Below are 17758 nucleotides of genomic sequence, written 5' to 3' on the forward strand. Positions count from 1 at the left end.
CGAGCTCTTTAAGCTCTCTGATCGAGCTTCTTAAGCTCTCTGATCGAGCTCCTTAAGCTCTCTGATTGAGCTCATAAGCTCGCTCGTTTGCTTGAGATCGCTTGCATCAGACTTTTAAGTCGAGCCTCTATCAGATTGCAATCAGCTCCTAGCTCTCAAATCGCGATCAACTCTCAGCTCTGAGATTGCGAACAACCTCAGGTTGTGTTCTCAGCTCTCAAATCATGATCAGTTCTCAGTTATCAGATTGTGACCATCTGCCAGCGTAAAAAAAAAAAAAAAAACACGTAGAAAACTTAAAACAGCCCCAAAACATGCCGAAACAGTGGATTTTGGCCTCGAAAATGGCCCCAACTAGGTTCCCCCATTGCCAAGACATAGAGCTCGGAAGAAGCTTTTCGTGGATATCTTACAGGCTTCAAAACTCCTCTCGGATCAAAAGTTATGATTGTTTTAAGTTGGCTTATCCATTTAAGGCCTCTAAGCCGTGCGTTTGGGCTTCTGACGTTAGTTCTCTTTAGGAATTTATCTACTGGACATTTCATATTAGTTTTCAAATCGCACTCAACTTCGAATTGCTCCAAGCACTCGGATCGCGATCCTAGCTCTCAGCACTCGATCGTCCCAGACATAGTTTGAGCTCTTCAGTTCGAGACTGCAGCCTATAGTGCGATAGCCATTCAGATCTAAGACATGAGTTTTTGAAGTGCAATTATGCACTCCAAAAACTGGGGCGGGGGGGGGGGGGGGGGGGGGGTTTGTTGGGCCTAAAAAGTTACCTAAAAGACAAAGTGTACTAGCTGTCAAACCTATACCACCTCAAAGATATTTAATACCAACTCTATCTCATTTTAATATAAAGACGAATGAGAGCTCTCCATGTGTCAAGACAACTTATAAAATCACTCATTACAGTGATCTCAAAGGTGTATAAATGGGCACCTCTCTTTGTGAAAAATGAGAGGCTGGGCATATGAGAGTTAGGCACATGAGAGAAAGTATTTCTTCATCTTTGTGCGACTTACAGGTAATATCATGGAAATAGTCAAAGAATAACAAAATAACAGTGGATGTAGGATTCGCTTTAAGCATCCAAACCACTTTAAAAATCTCTCTTACCAATCTATTATTTATGTTTCTGCAAACATATATAATCTCAGGACCATAAACACTTCTGCGTTTTTTATTTACGTATAATTTCTAAGCCAACTTAGCACTTTGCATGTGCGAGTCGTTGGTGTTAAAATCGAACATCAACAATTTTTATGGCTTCCCCTGTATGACCATGCAGGCTGCAGCAGAGGCAATTTCTATGAACTTCTTATTGTTTAATGTAGTTCCCCAAGAGTTGAGGGCCTCCTGGCAGGTCCAAGGGAAATTGAAGTTTTGTAGTTTTGTGTTTGTTTGGAATCTTTGGATTAGTTTAGAAGAGACTAATGAGATGAGCATTCAAAGTCTTCATCAAAGCATTTTCCATTAGACAGCCCAAACAAATAATATCAAATAATTCTATATTAAAGATGTATTAACCTTCTACATCAACATCGCTTTTCAAATGTTACCGTCGCAATGTTTAAATAATTAAGTAATAATTGAGGTGCATTCAAACTAATTACCTAACCCAAAAACAGTAGGTAAAATAATAAATATATTATACAAGTGATTGAAATAATAGATATTATATCTATCATATCGTACGAGTTTATCTAGTATTTAAAAAAAAAAAAGAATAATTTTGAAAATTAATATCATTGTGTATGCCTTAACATGATATGTACAAATCAATTAATGCAGCAAATTCTGAATCAATGTCTGCTAAAACTTCTATAGCTTTCATCTATGTATCAGCCTTTCTCACAATCTCTACAAAATAATGTAATCCTTCTTAAGTATAGTATACATCTCCTGCCAAGTCATTTCCTTATCTCCAGCTTGAAACTTTCACCAATGGAGTTTCCATACAGCCCAAAACCATCTCATTTTCGCCTGTATTTTTTGCCCAATATAGACTGTTACCTTCGCTCACCAGCTCCTTAACCTCCATAAGGTTATTTCTGCTTAATCTCCAGGCCTTCAACCCTATCTCAGAGAGAGCCATACTTTTCCTAGTACTAATTTCCTCCAAATTCTGAAAGTCAGCAAGGGAAGAAACTTGGGGTGCCATAAACAGACATTCCATTGCTATTCTTGCTTCCGAAAGGTGAGCAGGGAAATGCCACTCCATTGATTCAAAAAATGCTTGGAGTTGAAGCAACTTCTCTTCAAAGAAATACCCAAATCCATTGCAGTCTAATCTTTCCCCTTCACTTACATTACCAAAAGTTATAACACCTGTGTTATTGACCCAGTCCTTAGCCACATTCAGAAACTCCATAACATGCTTATTACTCCTCAGTCTCCCCATATGAGGGAGACCAACCATGCAGTTGAAGGCTAACCATTCATTTCTTCTGCTACTTCTCCTTGTTTTCATCTCACTCACCAGGCTCTCCATGCCTATCTCTTCCATCTTCAATCTCACACCAAAACTTCGTGCATGTTCATACAGTCTCCTCTTTGTCTCCACAAAGCTGTCTGTGGGAGGAAAGTAACTGCAATCCTCTTCCTCCCATTTTATTGAAGTCAATTGTACCAAAAATTGGCCTCTCCTCCCGAGTGCTTCAATTAGTGGAGGCCATTGAATGCCTTGGCCAATGTCAAAATCAATGATGTGAACTATCCGAGCATTCTCAGGAATAGCTTCTAGTATCATTGAATTGGCAGTGAAGTGAGCAAACCTTCCATAAGGGAAAATCTGATAGAAGGCTCTGAAAGCCGCGGCAAAGTTCTTGCTTGATTCTTGACTCAGGTAGTCTAATTTCTTCTCAAAGGCCTGGATCAAAAAATATGCAAGACGTTCGAGGGTTGCACCAGTTGGACAGGCCTTATCTGTCAATCGCCTGATAATTTCTGTTGCTAGATCTTTCTGTTCCAGCTCTATTGCTTCTCCATAAGCCTTCAGCAGATGAAGAATGCTCAATTGGTCATCAACCTCCATTTCTTCTGAGGGAAAAACCAGGAATGTTTGATCTGATGGGAGAACTGAGACATCAATAGATGATGCCTCACTTGATATTGGTGACAGATTCAGGCTCTTAGTGTCCTCTTCTGCAAATAATTGTGGTGACATAGGGCTGCTGCCACTCACCATCAACTCAGAAAAATCTTCGAACTCATCAGCCATGAACTGATCATTTAGAGGAATATCAACCTCATCCAAGTTTAGTAAATATTGCTCCACTGGGATCATAACAAACAAATCATCACTATAAATTGCAAGATTATGTGAGTCGTCATCATCATATACAGGAGAGGATAACAAAACTGAAGAAACATCATTGGAGAAATCCTCCATGGAGATTGATGGAGAAGGGAACTCAAAGCAGCTCCCTTGGCCATACTTTTCTGCAAAATAAAGTCCTATTTCTTCCAGGGGTGAGTCTGTTGAATTGTAATCATCGGGCCAGTACTGAAAAGACTCAACTTGCATCATCTTTGAAATCAGAAAAGAATGTAACAGTTGTTAATTTTTAATTTTGCAGCAACGGATTTTGTATATATAGCCATGATCGAGCATTAGAGACCAAGAGGGCAAATAATTAAATATTACTAAAAATCAAAAAAACTAAAAAAAATTGTAGGCTTCATTGTCATTCACACTACATTTTATCATTAACATCTGCATTAGATTCCTACTCTCTCAATAGTTCCTTTCAGGAATTATATTGATGTATATTTTATGCTTCTTCCAGATTATTCATTAAAATAATAATTCAAGTCTTTGTCATCTGATTATCATACAGGTCAAGAAGAACATGATATGAAGATAGTCCAAGTACAAAGCATATTTGTTCATCAAGTCTCTTTAAATAATCGAATATCATTATCCTTACCCTTCGACATCAACATCTTTTTCCTAACAATAAGACTGTTCTTTAAAACTTATCTACTGCAAAAAGGGGATTAAAATAAAGGGTTCTTTCAATAATGCGTATCAAAATTTCTTACCAAAGATTATTGATTGCGGCTGGTAATCTCCCCTCACCTAACCGAACCCATCTGTCAAAATACAAATAATAAAATATGATAATGATGATGGTTAAAGGTACTATCTGGGTAATCATCATTTAATCAAAATTTCTATATTAAGATATAGCTTTTAATAACTTAAAAGGAGAATGAATCATAAGATTCAGAACTTTATCAAAAACTAATCCTTGTTTGATTCTGTTATACTGTAAATTTGTACGACATGAATTCTCGACACATGTCCTATGACTAAGCAACGGAAGCATGAGCTTTTGCCACGTGACTTATGACTATGCACCTGTCTAGATCGCGTGTCACACCTAGAAGGGGTTATTTCATTTGTAAGGCTGCCGTAGGTTGCTTCTATAGTAAGGTTCAGGACTGAGCTGTCATCCAGGTCGCCTGTCACCCCACGAGAGAACTACTTCACTATTATATCTCAAATAAGGGTGGTTTGTTAGGTCACATGTCATGCAATGAGAGGGTTGTTTCATGAGCAAGACAACCCATGCAACAGTATAAATAGGGGTCTCCTACCCCAAATCAAGGATGAAGAATTTCATTTTCTCTCTATAGCTAAGAGCAATAGCCTTACTTAAGAGCAAATAACTTTTGTAAACACGTCAATAAGATAACACAAGATGTAAGATTTGTACCTTGCATTTGAATTACTTCAAAAATTCCTATTATCTACTATTTTTATTTGTTTTCACGCATTATTGTTATTATTTCTCATCATTTCAACATTATATTTCTCAGTATTATACAAACCCTTTACGTGAACTTACTCGAAGGCTTATGTACTTTTCGTTGGTGCGAGAAATCACAACAACAAATTCTTAATTTCCTTGTGAGCTTGATCTAATTGCCATATTTAAAACAACAGATAAATCGTAATGAAGATAAGAATAGTATCTAAAAGCAGAATATGCTTCTTCAAGAGACGTTGTTAAGATTAAGCTTAATCTACGAGGCCACAAGGGTAAACGCAGCTGCATAAAATCCCAAATTTCTTCACAGAATTCCACTTCTATGGATTGCCACATGTCCACTTATAGTAGTTGAAGTATGGAGAGTTGGAGACACATCTTCCTGTTGATTGAAACTCTGTTTCCTAATGATTTTGGTAAATACGATTCTTGCTGTATGAGCAATAGTTTATTAATACATTATTTTGACTATGTGTCAAGCTATCGATGGACCAGCAATAATCGTCATTAATATTTTATATTTGAAGATCGACATGTGGCTGATTAAGTGTGATCTTTCAGAATTTCTTTAGTTTAATTTAATGCATGACTTCTCTGGTTGTTTCCTGTTCTGGAAAAGCCGGAAATTTGGATTTTCTCTTTTGCAAGTATTATTTGACCTGTAATAGTGGAAGTTTGATCGCAAGTTTGGTGCATCTGCCAATGAAAGAAATACAACTATGAGAATTACAGTGATGAGACTATACACCTCGAAATTCTGTTAAGCAGTAAAATTCTGGGCATCACCCGAAACCAAGAGAATAATAACTTTCCAGGTCCAATTAGCAGTGAAGCAGCTGAAGAACTGAATGTTTCCTTTGGGAAACTTCCAGGTAGCAGATGAAATCTATCATCTTATCATATGGCTCATAATAAATCAGTTCTGCAGATTGAAACGTGGGTAGATTTTAGTTGTTAAGAAATATAAGCATATATTCCCATTGATTGAAACTCTAATCTCCAGTTATATTGTCATTATTTTATATGTTTGTGTTGGCATATGATTTGTAGATTAATAAATGGTTCACACCTAGTTAAGCCCATTTTTTAATATGTGTCACATTGTCAATGAAATAGCTGTAATTCTGGATAATAATATTCATCATGGGATCATCAGAAAGTCAAGTAAACTGGCTTTTTGAGATTCTTTTCTGAACTGGACGCCATTAATTGGGATCAGCCCTTCTGAAGTGTTTATGGCATTTTGATTTTGGCCTAGCAAATAGCAATAATTGCTTTCACATGATATCTGCAATTCTGCATTCCCCTGTCACTGTCTATTATTATAAACCTTTAAAAAAAAAAAAAAAGAAATAGTGAGATATCAACGTTCTGAGCATAGCAAAAAGACCATAGATACTGGGACTTTCTACGATAATCTTTTGCTAGCTTACATTACCATTGATGAAGAGGCTGAAAAAACTGTATAAAACCATGCCAGATGGCAAGACTTTAGCCATCTAAGACCCAGATATTTTGTGTTTGAATCCTCCAAAATGACCAGCTATCACATTTGTGATTTATCTAATCTATTGGACTTAGAAGATGTTCAATTAACTTCAAGGATTAGACGAAGTGCGTATAAACTAACCCAAATATCCCAGTTATCCAAAAAAAAAAAAAGAGGGCATAAACCTACCATGTCATAAGCTTCTGTAATTAATTTATTTAGTTCAAAATTAAGGAGTCATTATGGTAGTTGGGTGAAGGAAAGAGAAAGTGTTCCAAGTGATGTAATATTATTAATGTGATAGCTCCATCTCACCCAAAAGCTTCTCATCTTAAACTATCTTCCTTAGAAAAGCTCAGCTATTTTAGGCACATTTGTTGCTCTCTGATAGTAAAAGCCTAAGCAATTTTTCCTTCCAATGGCGAAAACCAGTGTCAATGCGAAAAGGGATTGTAGTTAGAACCTGAATTGGGATGGCTGATGAGGCAATTATGCAGCCAGCAACAAAGTGGCATTGGTGTCAAATATTTGCACTTTTTTTACAGTCTGTCTTTGACTCTCCCAAAATATAAAGACCACACCACTCTATCAATACTATAAAAGAGAACATTTTAAACACATTCTCTGACTGGATTGGATTCCAGAGATTTCTGCATAATTTTCACATGGAAGAAGAAGGTAAAATAGTTGAACGCATTGAGTTGAAAGCCAGTTGCACAAACAATCAAACAACTACCTCTAGATAGTTTAACGATTCGCTTAATACTTTTGGGTGTATTACTCAAGAGATCTTGAGTTCGGATCCCCACAACTACTAATAAGGGATAATCATTTGTGGTTTATCTTACTTCTAACTTCAAGACTTCAAAGGACTAATTAAGGTGCGTGCAAGTTGACCCGAACACTCCTGAATATCAAAAATAAAATAAAACAACCTACACCATCTCTTTATTGGAACCCCAAAGTTGAATGAAAAAAGCTAATACTTTTATAATATACATTAAGGTTCATAATGTCATAAACATTACTCTAAACACTCAAGATTATATATATAGAGAGAGAGAGAGAGTCCACCTTCCATGTCAGTACAAGATTGAAAAAGACACTAATACTAACAAGACTCAGTAGAGGCTAATACAAATCTTAAAGACAAATCCAACGGTGCCCGTGTCATGTCTCACCATCTGTGGGCCCCCACTTAACCCAATTAACAAAAACTAATTTATCCAAAAAATAAAAGAAAAAAAACCCGAATTTTTTTTTTTTTAATTTTTTATATGGTTTTTTTATCATCTCAAGCCTAAAAATCAGACGGTTGAAAATGGCGGAAAAGAACAAGATGGGCACCTGATGAGTCCGTTCTCATTACAAACAGTACAAGACTTGAACCCGCCAGCTTTCTCCGTGTACATCTTGTGGCTACCGTCACAGTCGTTGCACAGAAGGAAGCTGTAACCGCCGCACACGTCACACGCTCCAATATCAGCTGTGGGAAGCCCTTCAACAAACATCTTAAGCTCACCCGTCTCGTGAAGTTGCCGTGTTTCCTCGGCCCCACCAATGTACCTACCGCCGATAAACACCCTCGGCAAAGTCAACTTACCTTGACTAACGCCCAGAATCGCCTGTAACTCGTTTACGAAACTTGAGTCCATGGACAGATCTCGTTCATCGACTTGTACACGAAACCCCCCGAGAATGGATCGGACGGACTTACAATCTTCGAAAGTCGAACGGACGACACGTAGGCTCGTGAGGTAAACCACAATACGCTTCTCTGCTCCGGGGATTGAGATTTTCGGTGGTTGTAAGGGTTCTAAATCTTGAGGTTGAGGTAAATTTTTGTTAGCGTCCAAGGATGAGGTGTCGGGTTGTGGGCGAGGGGCCAAGGCGCGGATGATAGAGTTGGCGAGGCGAACACGGTGGAAAATGGAGGGTTTTTTGGTGAGGATGTTGGCGGTTGGGACGGGATCTTCTGTGCAGAGGTTTTGAATGTCTTTGAAGGAGGAGCATGAGAATTGTGATGACGTGTCGTGGATTTTGCTCGGCGTTTTAGTCCACGGCCGCCACATTGAGAACTGGGGTTTGTGAACAATCGAAGGGGAAAGTTCGATGGAGATGAAAAAAAAAAAATGAAATCTCGGAGAAGGAGATGGGTATAAAGCGGTGCGTTTTTGGAGGGTGTATGAAATCTGGGTTTGTTTTGTTTTGTATTTGGTTGGGGGTCTGAAAGAGAAGAGATGGGTTAAAACTGAAAACTTAAAATGGTGGGTGTTGGGTTGGTTAAGGTAGTTGAGGTTAATATGAGAAAAGGGTTTGTTTTAGTTTTCGGTGTTTTGTTTTAATGGGGTTTAAGAGAGGGATGAGAGGTTGTGATCTGGAGATGGTATATTTTTAGCCTAATTTTAGATGGGAGGTCCTGATTATCAGTGGATACCCATACCTTATATAAGGCCTATTTAAAGATGTTTTTTTCTTTTTTCCTTGCAGTGGAGACATCGTCAAAAACATCAGTCTAATAAATCTTCGCGTTACCCTCAATTAATCTTTTAGGGTTTTGAAGTTAACGGTTAGGTAAACTTTCAATGGTTATTCTTTATTAGTAGTTGTGAGGATTCGAACTTAGAACTTTTTGAATAATAAATCTAAGAGTCTCAAACGAACTATCAAACTATTTGGTGGTAGTTATATCTCTATTCTCTCACTTCACTCTTTTAAAGAAATTTAGCAGATAGAAATAAAATTCATTTAAGTTCTGCTAATAATTGTTTGAAGTTTCCAGTTATTCCCATTAATGGGCACATCGAAAAACTTTTGCTTACATTCTTAGCTCCTCCTGCTATTGTCAACAATACCAACAACCCTTTTGCCTGGTAAGTTTCAAGGAATAATAGTTATGGGTTATGGAGTAATGAAATGAAAGGGTGATCTAAATTCATTCTAACAAGTGAGCTGCTGTCGTCATGAGATGAGATGAGATGAGACCATACACAGTTATAATTATACTGTAGCAGAGACAAGGCGTGAATGGAAATACAGAATCAATTGGATTACCAAAAAGCTAAAGATTAAAGTTAAAAAGTCCATGATGTGGTTTTGTGAGTGGGTTCTGAAAAGTGTCACATGGTTGCAGAGAAGAAAAGTGAAGAGCAAAGTAAAACTCCCACAACCCACATGCTGATTGAACCTAAGAAATCCCAACTTCATCTTCATCATGTTCACATGAAATACCATTTTTGTGATTTCTTGGACTTCTAAGCTTGACCATAACAAGTCTATCCGTGTGTTCAAGATCTGAAATTATCATCTTTGACTTAGCAGCCAGCCATCCATCTATATTTGGATTACTAATCAACAACTAAATAATGGTAACTATGATTGGGTCGTCGGGTTAGCTTATGCACATTTCAACTAATTTCTCATGACTTTAAATCTATGGATCATACAATAGCTTCAATGGCTACCATATTAACAATGAAAGAATGAATCAAACTTAAGATTTATTGAGTAATATATATAATAGTCATTGTCAAATCATAACTAAGTTGTTATGATTGATTTGAAAAATGTGATGAAATAACAAGAGAAATTATATTTCTAATATAATGGGTCATACAATCAGATTAAAAAAAAAAAAGGATAAAATAGTTATATGATTCAGTCGTGAGCAAAACATTATTGGGGTTAATTATTTAATACATGTTAGATTTTACTTCTATCCAATCATATCCAAAATACATATGTATTTGTTTTAATATTTTCAAAATCCAATCTTATTCAATTCAATTCAAAATATTTAGATTTTTTTAAACCCTTAGGTTTGTTAAGTTGACTAAACACCCCCAACAGTAAAAGTTTATAAATTAACAAAAACACCCCACCGACCCACACAATGCCGACAGCCGGCCACCACTATTAGAAAGGGGTTGGAATTTGCCGAAATGGCTCATGACCAGCTGGATGTGGCCCGTGGTGCACCGATCTGACCTTTTTCAGCCAGATTCACCACCGACAAAAACACCCCACCGACCCATATAATGCCGACAACTAGCCACCACTGTTAGAAGGTGTCGGAATCTGCCAGAATGGCTTACGACTGGCTGGATGTGGCCGGTCATGCATCGATCTAGTATTTTTTAGCCAGATTCACCATGGATCTAGTTGAAAAAGCTAGATTAACACACTACCGACCACGTCTAGCTGAGCGTGCTCCATTCCGAAGATTTTTGGCCATCGTCTGATGGTAGTGGCCTACTGTTAGCATTTAATGGGTGAGTGAGGATATTTTTATTAATTTTAAAACTTTTATTATAAGGGATGTTTAGCTAAATTAATAAATATTGGGGATTAAAATATACTCAATATTTCCAGAAAATATTTTCCGAAAGTTTACCAAACACAATTTTAAAATCATATCATCCTCGTAACAACTCAATTCAACTTTAAAAAAAAAAAAAAAAGGCACTATTCCAAATACCCTACCAAACACGACCTTACCATGTGAATCGGCTTTCTAAAACACACAAGAAGTCGTGGACGGAACGGAGAGCAAGATGGATGAAAGCAACATTAAGATCACAGTAAAGTTCACCACACGATCGATGCCAATAACTGTATCACATGACTCAACAGTTCAATCCTTGAAGACGCTTCTTCTACCTCTCACTAGTATCCTCCCTCGTGGCCAAACGCTCATCTTTAAAGGTTCCAATTCATTGAAATATCAAAACCCATGTTTCAAAATTGAACCTTGACTTCTTGGTGATGACCTTTTTGTCTTGTTTTTGTGTTGAAAGGCCGAATTTTGGAGAATGATAAGTCTTTGAGAGAGTCTGGGATCGTCAATGGAGCCAGGATCATGCTTGTGGGATCTAAGGGTTTGCACCAAGGGGTAAATTTTTCATTTTTATTTTTTCAATAAATTTTAGTATTGATATTAATGTATGAAGGTTTACATACTTCAATAAGTTCTTCAGAAAAATGTAGATGTATAAAATTGGAAAAGGGAGCAATTTCAGCTTCTTCCATGATTATATCGTTTAAGATTATTATTTTTTCCCAGTGAAAAGACTAGCTAATTTTCAGTCAAAGGTTTTTATTTTTGTGGAAGGTGATGTAACAGTTAGAAGCTTTGACAAATTTTATTGTTGTTAAACAACATGGAATACATGTAATCTTGAATAGAAATGTTTTTTTGTGGAAAAACAGGGTGGTTATAGGATTTATATGTCTTTAATTTATTTAACTGAGGAATTTATATGAACAGGATGGTCCAAAGATGGGAGAGGCTCCAAGCCGAATTATTTCAAGGAAGACTAATGTAGTGAATGAGAAGAAGGAATTCAAAGCTGATAAGAGCCGTACTGAACGGTGGAAGGCTACCAATATTGTAGCATTGGCCGAATGCAACTTGAAGGTATAAAAGTAATATCTCTTCTGAGTGATTTCAAACAAATTTTACCTAAGTTGATTGTGGATCCTATCATTTCTTATGGTGATTGAGATATTATATCAAAAAAACTTGATACTTTGCTTAACGATTTGTCTCATTGTCCTGTGTAATGGAATCCAATTGTCTAGTGATACAAATTAGTCAGGTCTCTGAATGTCATACATGTTCATCAATTGAATGTGAATTTTATAAGACCTGTCTGCAGATATTTGAAAAACTAAAGGAGCTGCTTTTCACTGTAATGTGAGTGTTGTTTTGCCCTTTGATATGAATAGCATTAACAGAAGTAATTTGTTGCAGAGTTATTTTTCTTTAAATGGAGAATATAGATTATTATTGATGAAGATTTTGAGGTTGGTGGATTCAGTGTGTCAATTTATATACTTTTGAGGAGCTAAGAGTTCTGTGTTGCCTAATATGTAGAAGAAAACAAATTGAAATGAGAGGTGTAGAACTTCATTATTATCAGAAATAAACATAAAAAAGCAAAGAGTTTTTCAAGTTTCTTCTTTTAGATGTATTCACAAGGTATATGTTTGATAACTTTATTGTATCTTGATAGGACATTCCTGATGAAGTTTGGCCTTGTGCACCTTTTATAAGAATCCTTGATATCAGCCACAATTTCATTCAATATGTACCTGACCGGATTGATTGTCTTACTGGATTGAGGGTATGAAAACCATTCTATACCAAACTTTGGTGTTTTTACTTCAGCCATTTGAATGGCCTCCCTCTAAAAGATGATGAATGTAAATCCTTCAATCTCAATTCTTTGGTAGAAATTGTCTCTTGATGGAAATGGTTTGTCGGATGAATCCATTAACTGGCAAGGACTCACAAGTCTGAAGCTTCTACAAGTTCTATCTTTAAGCCAAAACTGGTTAGTTTTTGATATTCATTTATGTATAATGTGTGTAGTATAATTTTGGTTTCTGCTTTCCCTTGTAAAACACATAGATATGTATCTTTTGAGCTGTCAATTCCTATTTTTTGTATTGTGTACCAGCAGACAGCATTTTTACCTTTCTGTAAAGCCTTTTTATTTTGAATCTATAATTAGTTTCTTATGACACAAAAACATGACATTCATGTCAAATTGGTCTTCTTTAAACTAGAAGTGGGAAAAGTTGTTTGTAGTTGTGGTTTGGTTATCCCTCTGCTGCTCCAATATGACAAGGAGCTTTTATGGAGTTCTGGTTTATTTTTTGACGCTTCCCTTAAAGAACCAAAAGAAAAGTAAAGGACGGAGTACCAGAGGGAGAAATTTAACGATTAAACTTGGGACCTAATGTGAAGTCTCTACACCCTCCCAAAGATGCAAAATGTTATTGGCCTCTCTTCCATATGGGCTAATTCCAATTTTTACAATGAATTTATTATACATGTATATAATTGTTAAGATTTTGCAAAAACATGATTCTCTATTTGGTATTTTACTTTATTTCTTATAAGTTCATACTAATTCTGTATAGTTCTTTAACCATTGTTCTTGAAAGGCATGCTTGTGAGGTGTGAAATGTGGGATACTTTTTTTATCCCTAAGGTATTATACGCCTGGAACTGTAGCTTCTCTGTCTATGTGTGCATAATGTTGTTCCGCATTAACTATCACAAATTACATCTTTTCTGCAGTTTGAACACTGTGCCTTCCACACTGGGTCTTTTGACTTCTCTGCAGCAGCTACATGTTGCGAACAACAAGTTAACTGCCCTCCCAATTGAAATAGGAAATCTGACTGAGCTTGAAGTTTTGAAAGTCAACAATAATAGGTAATGTATAGATAAATTGATGGAATTGTTGTGTAGGAATTCTTTTGTTGGGTTTAGAGCGCAAACAGAATAGGACCGCCCTATGCAAGCTTCTTTTTGTCTATGTTATACATAATTATGATTCTTGATTGGCTTGTTCCTCTGGCTCAGGATAAGCTCCATTCCTTCAAATATAGGCAACTGTACTTCTCTTATTGAGGTAGAATTCTTGATATGTTTTTTTTTTTTTTTTTTTTTTAAATCTTTATAATGCAACCTAAGTTACTTGGCTGTTGTGCTGCAATCTAGAAGGATGATTTCTGCTCCATATAATAAGAATTTGATATTTTTCTTGACTTGATCTTCACCTGATGCAGGTAGATCTTTCATCAAATCATCTGTCGGAGTTGCCAGAGGGATTTTGCAGTTTGCATAACTTGAAGGTCCCTACTTTCTTCTTAGTAGAATTAGTTGCTTTCTACTCTCTTTCATCTGATTGCTATAACAAGGTTCTAGATAGTTTGTAACAAATAAATTCTCGCCTCATTCTTGGTCAATTTTTCACAAATTAAAATATTCTTGTTGGAGGACAGTCAAATTCTTCCATCAAGAGGTTGACCAATTGTTGTGCACTCGCTGTATATTCTTCAGGGGGCATGAGACAGGCCCTTAGGAGCAAACGGTCTCTAACTATTGATCTTGAATTTATACAATTTCTCAGGCATTGCATCTCAGTAACAATGCTATGACAAGCCTTCCAAATTCGTTATTCAGAATGTGCACCCAGCTCTCAACGTTGGATCTTCATAATACAGAAATCACTATGGATACCCTCCGCCAGGTTTTTTATTTTTCTTATTACAGTTATCAAGTGGCCCAATTCATTCCCCTTTTACTGCGACTGATAATAAAGTATTCTTCTGACAACAGTGTGAAGGATGGGAAGATTTTGACGAGCGCCGTCGTGCAAAGCATCAGAAGCAAATAGATTTCAGAGTTATGAATTCTGCCGAATTTGATGAAGGTGCTGATAAAAATTGAGTTGATTAGTTTATGGTTACCGATGGCAATTGTGCAAGTTACTGCTGAAAATCTTGCTTTTCCATTTTGATAAAAGGAACATAATATTTGATTCAACTTTACTGTTATGTGAATATTTATAACAGGATGGCTTATTTTAGCTTTGTATAGGATTATCCCATGAGAACTTTTTTGGAAGTAATGGAAACCTGTTGATTTTACTACCATGGTACTTTCGGTTTGATAATCTACATTGCATAGGGAGTAGGATGCGGGGTAAAATCTTAAAATTTCTAAATAAATTTGCTCCTGACTCATCAGGAGAGGTCATTGCAAAAATACAGTATGCGTTTGGTTTAATATTTTTATCCCTATTCTGGATCCTATTTTTCAAATCGCGTTTGGTACAATATTCTCAAAATATTACCCTATTTTTTTTAATTACATTTTAACCCCATAAGGTTATTAATTTCACTAAATACCCCCTGAAAAAAAAGTTTAAAATTAACAAAAACACCCCCATCAACCCAACTTGTCAGATTCCGGCAACCACCGTCGGTGATAGCCGGAATCTGTACAACGGCCAAACTTCCGACCAGAAATGGCCGGAAGTTCACCGCTGTGGCCTTTTCCGACCAGATCCACAACGGATCTGGCCGGAAAAGGCCAGATCTGGCCGTCAGCGACGGCCAAAGAAATGGCCGTCGTTGACGGTCAACGACGGCCAAATCTTGGCCGTCGTCGATCGAAAACGACGGCCACATCTTTGGCCGTCGCTGACGGCCAAAGATGGCCGTCGTTTGGCCTTTTCCGGCCGTCGACGGCCAAAACAAACCATAGATCTGGCCTTTTCCGGCCAGATCTACCATGGATCTAGCCGGAAAAGGCCATAACGATGTGTTACGGCACAGATCCGACAAGTCTGTGCCGTAACGAAATTTTCCGGTCAGATTCCGGCGGTGGTGGCCGGAATCTGACACTGCAGTGGTGGGGGTGTTTTTGTCATTTTACATGTTAGGGTCTTTAGTTAAATTAGTAAACCTAAGGGCTTTTTTATAAATTTTTAAAATTTACCTCGTAATACTCCCATATCCAATAACCCAATACTACCCTTAAAATCCTATCCAAAATACTAAACCAAACGCACCCACATATGTTCATATATAAGATCCAATGGTTTCTAATTGCCTCTTTGAGGCGGTTTGCAGCCAATAAAGGCCCCTTATAAATGCTTTATTAAGGGATATATATACATGAAAAATTGGCCTCGGTTCTTGCAATTCTCCTTAACTAACATCACAATTCTCATTTAGCAGCCCATATTTATATATTATCTTACTTTCATACTTCTTTTAATATCCCATATTATTTACCCATCATCTTATTATTATATATCAAGATAATAATATTTCCAAAAATACGTATATTTTTGAAAGAAACGAAAGAAACAAAGATATCTCAACCTATAGAAAGTAAACCATTAATGTAATGCTAATTAACATAGGCATAGTTATGTGTAAAACTATAGTTGCTCTCATTGAACACAACCAGCAACAACACAAGCAGCAGATAAAAGCATATATCGCAATATATAACAACAACCAAAGTTGCTTTCGGGTTTTGTTTTGTGTACTCTTCGATATGAAACAGAACCAAAGATACTACTGTGAACAATAGGGTTCTCATTATAAAATCACAGTTTTGACTGGTGCGGTGGACCGGGAAAACAACGTTTTAATTGGAAGTAAACGATACCAGAGGAATATCGATATCATTATTATCCTCATCATACTCACATGCCACAACAACATCTAAGTGGCGACGGTATGGAGGCAATTCTACTGTTGCCACTTTCTTTTGCCAGATCAACCACTTTCATGTCCATCCGTTCTCTGTGCCGGGGGAACATAATTTTAAAGAGTAAGCAACTTCCACATGAGATGCTGTAAGCATTCAGCCCTTTCTGCTTGAGCCATTGGATAAGGTCCCTGAGGGTGGGATTGTCTTTCAGGATCCATCTACCCCAAAGAGTCCAGCTCATATCACGGTGTTTCATGACCTTGGGTGGGACAGGCTCAGCCATGGAAAACAGAGGCAATGCTAGGTTAGCAAATTTGTTGCGCATAGTCTTCAACTTTGTGCCCTCCATCCAGAGCCTTGTATAGCTCCAGGCACACAAGACCTGTCGCCATTGCTGTGGAGGTTGGAATAGCAGGAATGATTCTTCCAGCAATGAACTTGGCTTTTAGCTTGTCAACCTCAGAAATGCTATAGTTTCTTGCTCTCATGTTAGCCAGCCCAGCTATCATATCCATGTGATAATTCGTGTCATCATCCTGCACATTCACAAAAATGTTGAGTTTAGATTAACAAATTAAAATTATAAAGAATTCCCAAAAGGAATATGCAAGGTAGCGGTAAATATATGCTGGAACAAGAGATGATGAATTTGATATTTAACTTGACTTGATCTTCACATGGTGCAGGTAGATATTTCATCAAATCTTCTGTCTGAGTTGCCAGATGAAGTCTGCAGTTTGCATAACTTGAAGGTCCCTACTTTCTTCTTAGTTACATATTAGTTTCTTTCAACTCTCTTTCATCTGATTGCTATATCAAAGTTCCAGGTAGTTCGTAAATGAATTCCCGCCTCATCTTGGTCAATTTTTCAGAAGTTCAAATTGAACTTAAAGACATTATTATTGGAGGACAGTCAAATTCTTGCAACAAGAGGTTCCCCAATTCTTGTGCACTAGCTGTATGTTCTTGAGGGAGCATGAGATTGGCCATCAAGAACTGTGGCTAATTATTGATATTGGATACAGGCATTGTATCTCAGTAACAATGCTATGAAAAGCCTCCCAAATTCGTTTTTCAGGATGTGTGCCCAGCTCTCAACGTTGGATCTTCATAATACAGAAATCACTATAGATACCCTCCGCCAGGTATTAGACTTATCAAGTGGCCCAATTCACTCTCCCTTTACTGCAACGGATAAAAAAGTTTTCTTCTGACAACAGTGCGAAGGATGGGAAGATTTTGATGAACGCCGTAGTGCAAAGCATCAGAAGCAAATAGATTTCAGATTTATGAATTCTGCTGAATTTGATGAAGGTGCTGATAAAAATTGAGTTGAACAGTTTTTGGTTACAGATGGCAGTTGTGCAAAGTTGCTGATGAAAACCCGGCTTTTCCATTTAGAACAAAGAACATAATATTTGACCCAACTTCACTGCTATGTGAATAGTCATAGCCAGATGGCTGATT

General features: G+C 37.0%; 3 protein-coding genes and 1 pseudogene across 3 annotated transcripts; 1 reads left to right on the top strand and 3 right to left on the bottom strand.

Annotated features, from left to right (window-relative positions):
- Positions 1 to 1703: 1703 nt before the first annotated feature.
- On the bottom strand, positions 1704 to 3645 carry LOC116130281 (nodulation-signaling pathway 2 protein-like). Its single transcript, XM_031416036.1, has one exon. The coding sequence runs from the start codon at positions 3530 to 3532 to the stop codon at positions 1922 to 1924; it is 1611 nt and encodes a 536-aa protein (XP_031271896.1). The 5' UTR covers positions 3533 to 3645; the 3' UTR covers positions 1704 to 1921.
- A 3545-nt stretch (positions 3646 to 7190) lies between these two features.
- On the bottom strand, positions 7191 to 8693 carry LOC116130284 (uncharacterized protein At5g39865). The gene has a single exon (XM_031416039.1). It carries the CDS (start codon positions 8337 to 8339, stop codon positions 7575 to 7577), a length of 765 nt encoding a protein of 254 aa, XP_031271899.1. The 5' UTR covers positions 8340 to 8693; the 3' UTR covers positions 7191 to 7574.
- A 2023-nt stretch (positions 8694 to 10716) lies between these two features.
- LOC116130283 (LRR repeats and ubiquitin-like domain-containing protein At2g30105) lies at positions 10717 to 14712 on the top strand. Its single transcript, XM_031416038.1, has 10 exons — positions 10717 to 10971; positions 11064 to 11158; positions 11534 to 11683; positions 12282 to 12392; positions 12502 to 12602; positions 13355 to 13492; positions 13643 to 13691; positions 13849 to 13914; positions 14193 to 14312; positions 14402 to 14712. Exons 1-10 carry the CDS (start codon positions 10821 to 10823, stop codon positions 14510 to 14512), a joined length of 1092 nt encoding a protein of 363 aa, XP_031271898.1. The 5' UTR covers positions 10717 to 10820; the 3' UTR covers positions 14513 to 14712.
- A 1513-nt stretch (positions 14713 to 16225) lies between these two features.
- On the bottom strand, positions 16226 to 16806 carry LOC116130175 (annotated as a pseudogene).
- Positions 16807 to 17758: the final 952 nt, after the last annotated feature.

The sequence above is a fragment of the Pistacia vera genome, unplaced genomic scaffold (assembly GCF_008641045.1).
Source record: "Pistacia vera cultivar Batoury unplaced genomic scaffold, PisVer_v2 Contig218, whole genome shotgun sequence".
Lineage (NCBI taxonomy): Eukaryota > Viridiplantae > Streptophyta > Magnoliopsida > Sapindales > Anacardiaceae > Pistacia > Pistacia vera.

Coding starts and splice junctions, on each gene's coding strand:
- LOC116130281 (XM_031416036.1), bottom strand. CDS start 3,532: ATGATGCAAGTTGAGTCTTTTCAGTACTGGCCCGATGATTACAATTCA.
- LOC116130284 (XM_031416039.1), bottom strand. CDS start 8,339: ATGTGGCGGCCGTGGACTAAAACGCCGAGCAAAATCCACGACACGTCA.
- LOC116130283 (XM_031416038.1), top strand. CDS start 10,821: ATGGATGAAAGCAACATTAAGATCACAGTAAAGTTCACCACACGATCG. Junction 11,684..12,281: donor TGGCCGAATGCAACTTGAAG/GTATAAAAGTAA, acceptor GTATCTTGATAG/GACATTCCTGATGAAGTTTG. Junction 13,493..13,642: donor TTGAAAGTCAACAATAATAG/GTAATGTATAGA, acceptor CCTCTGGCTCAG/GATAAGCTCCATTCCTTCAA.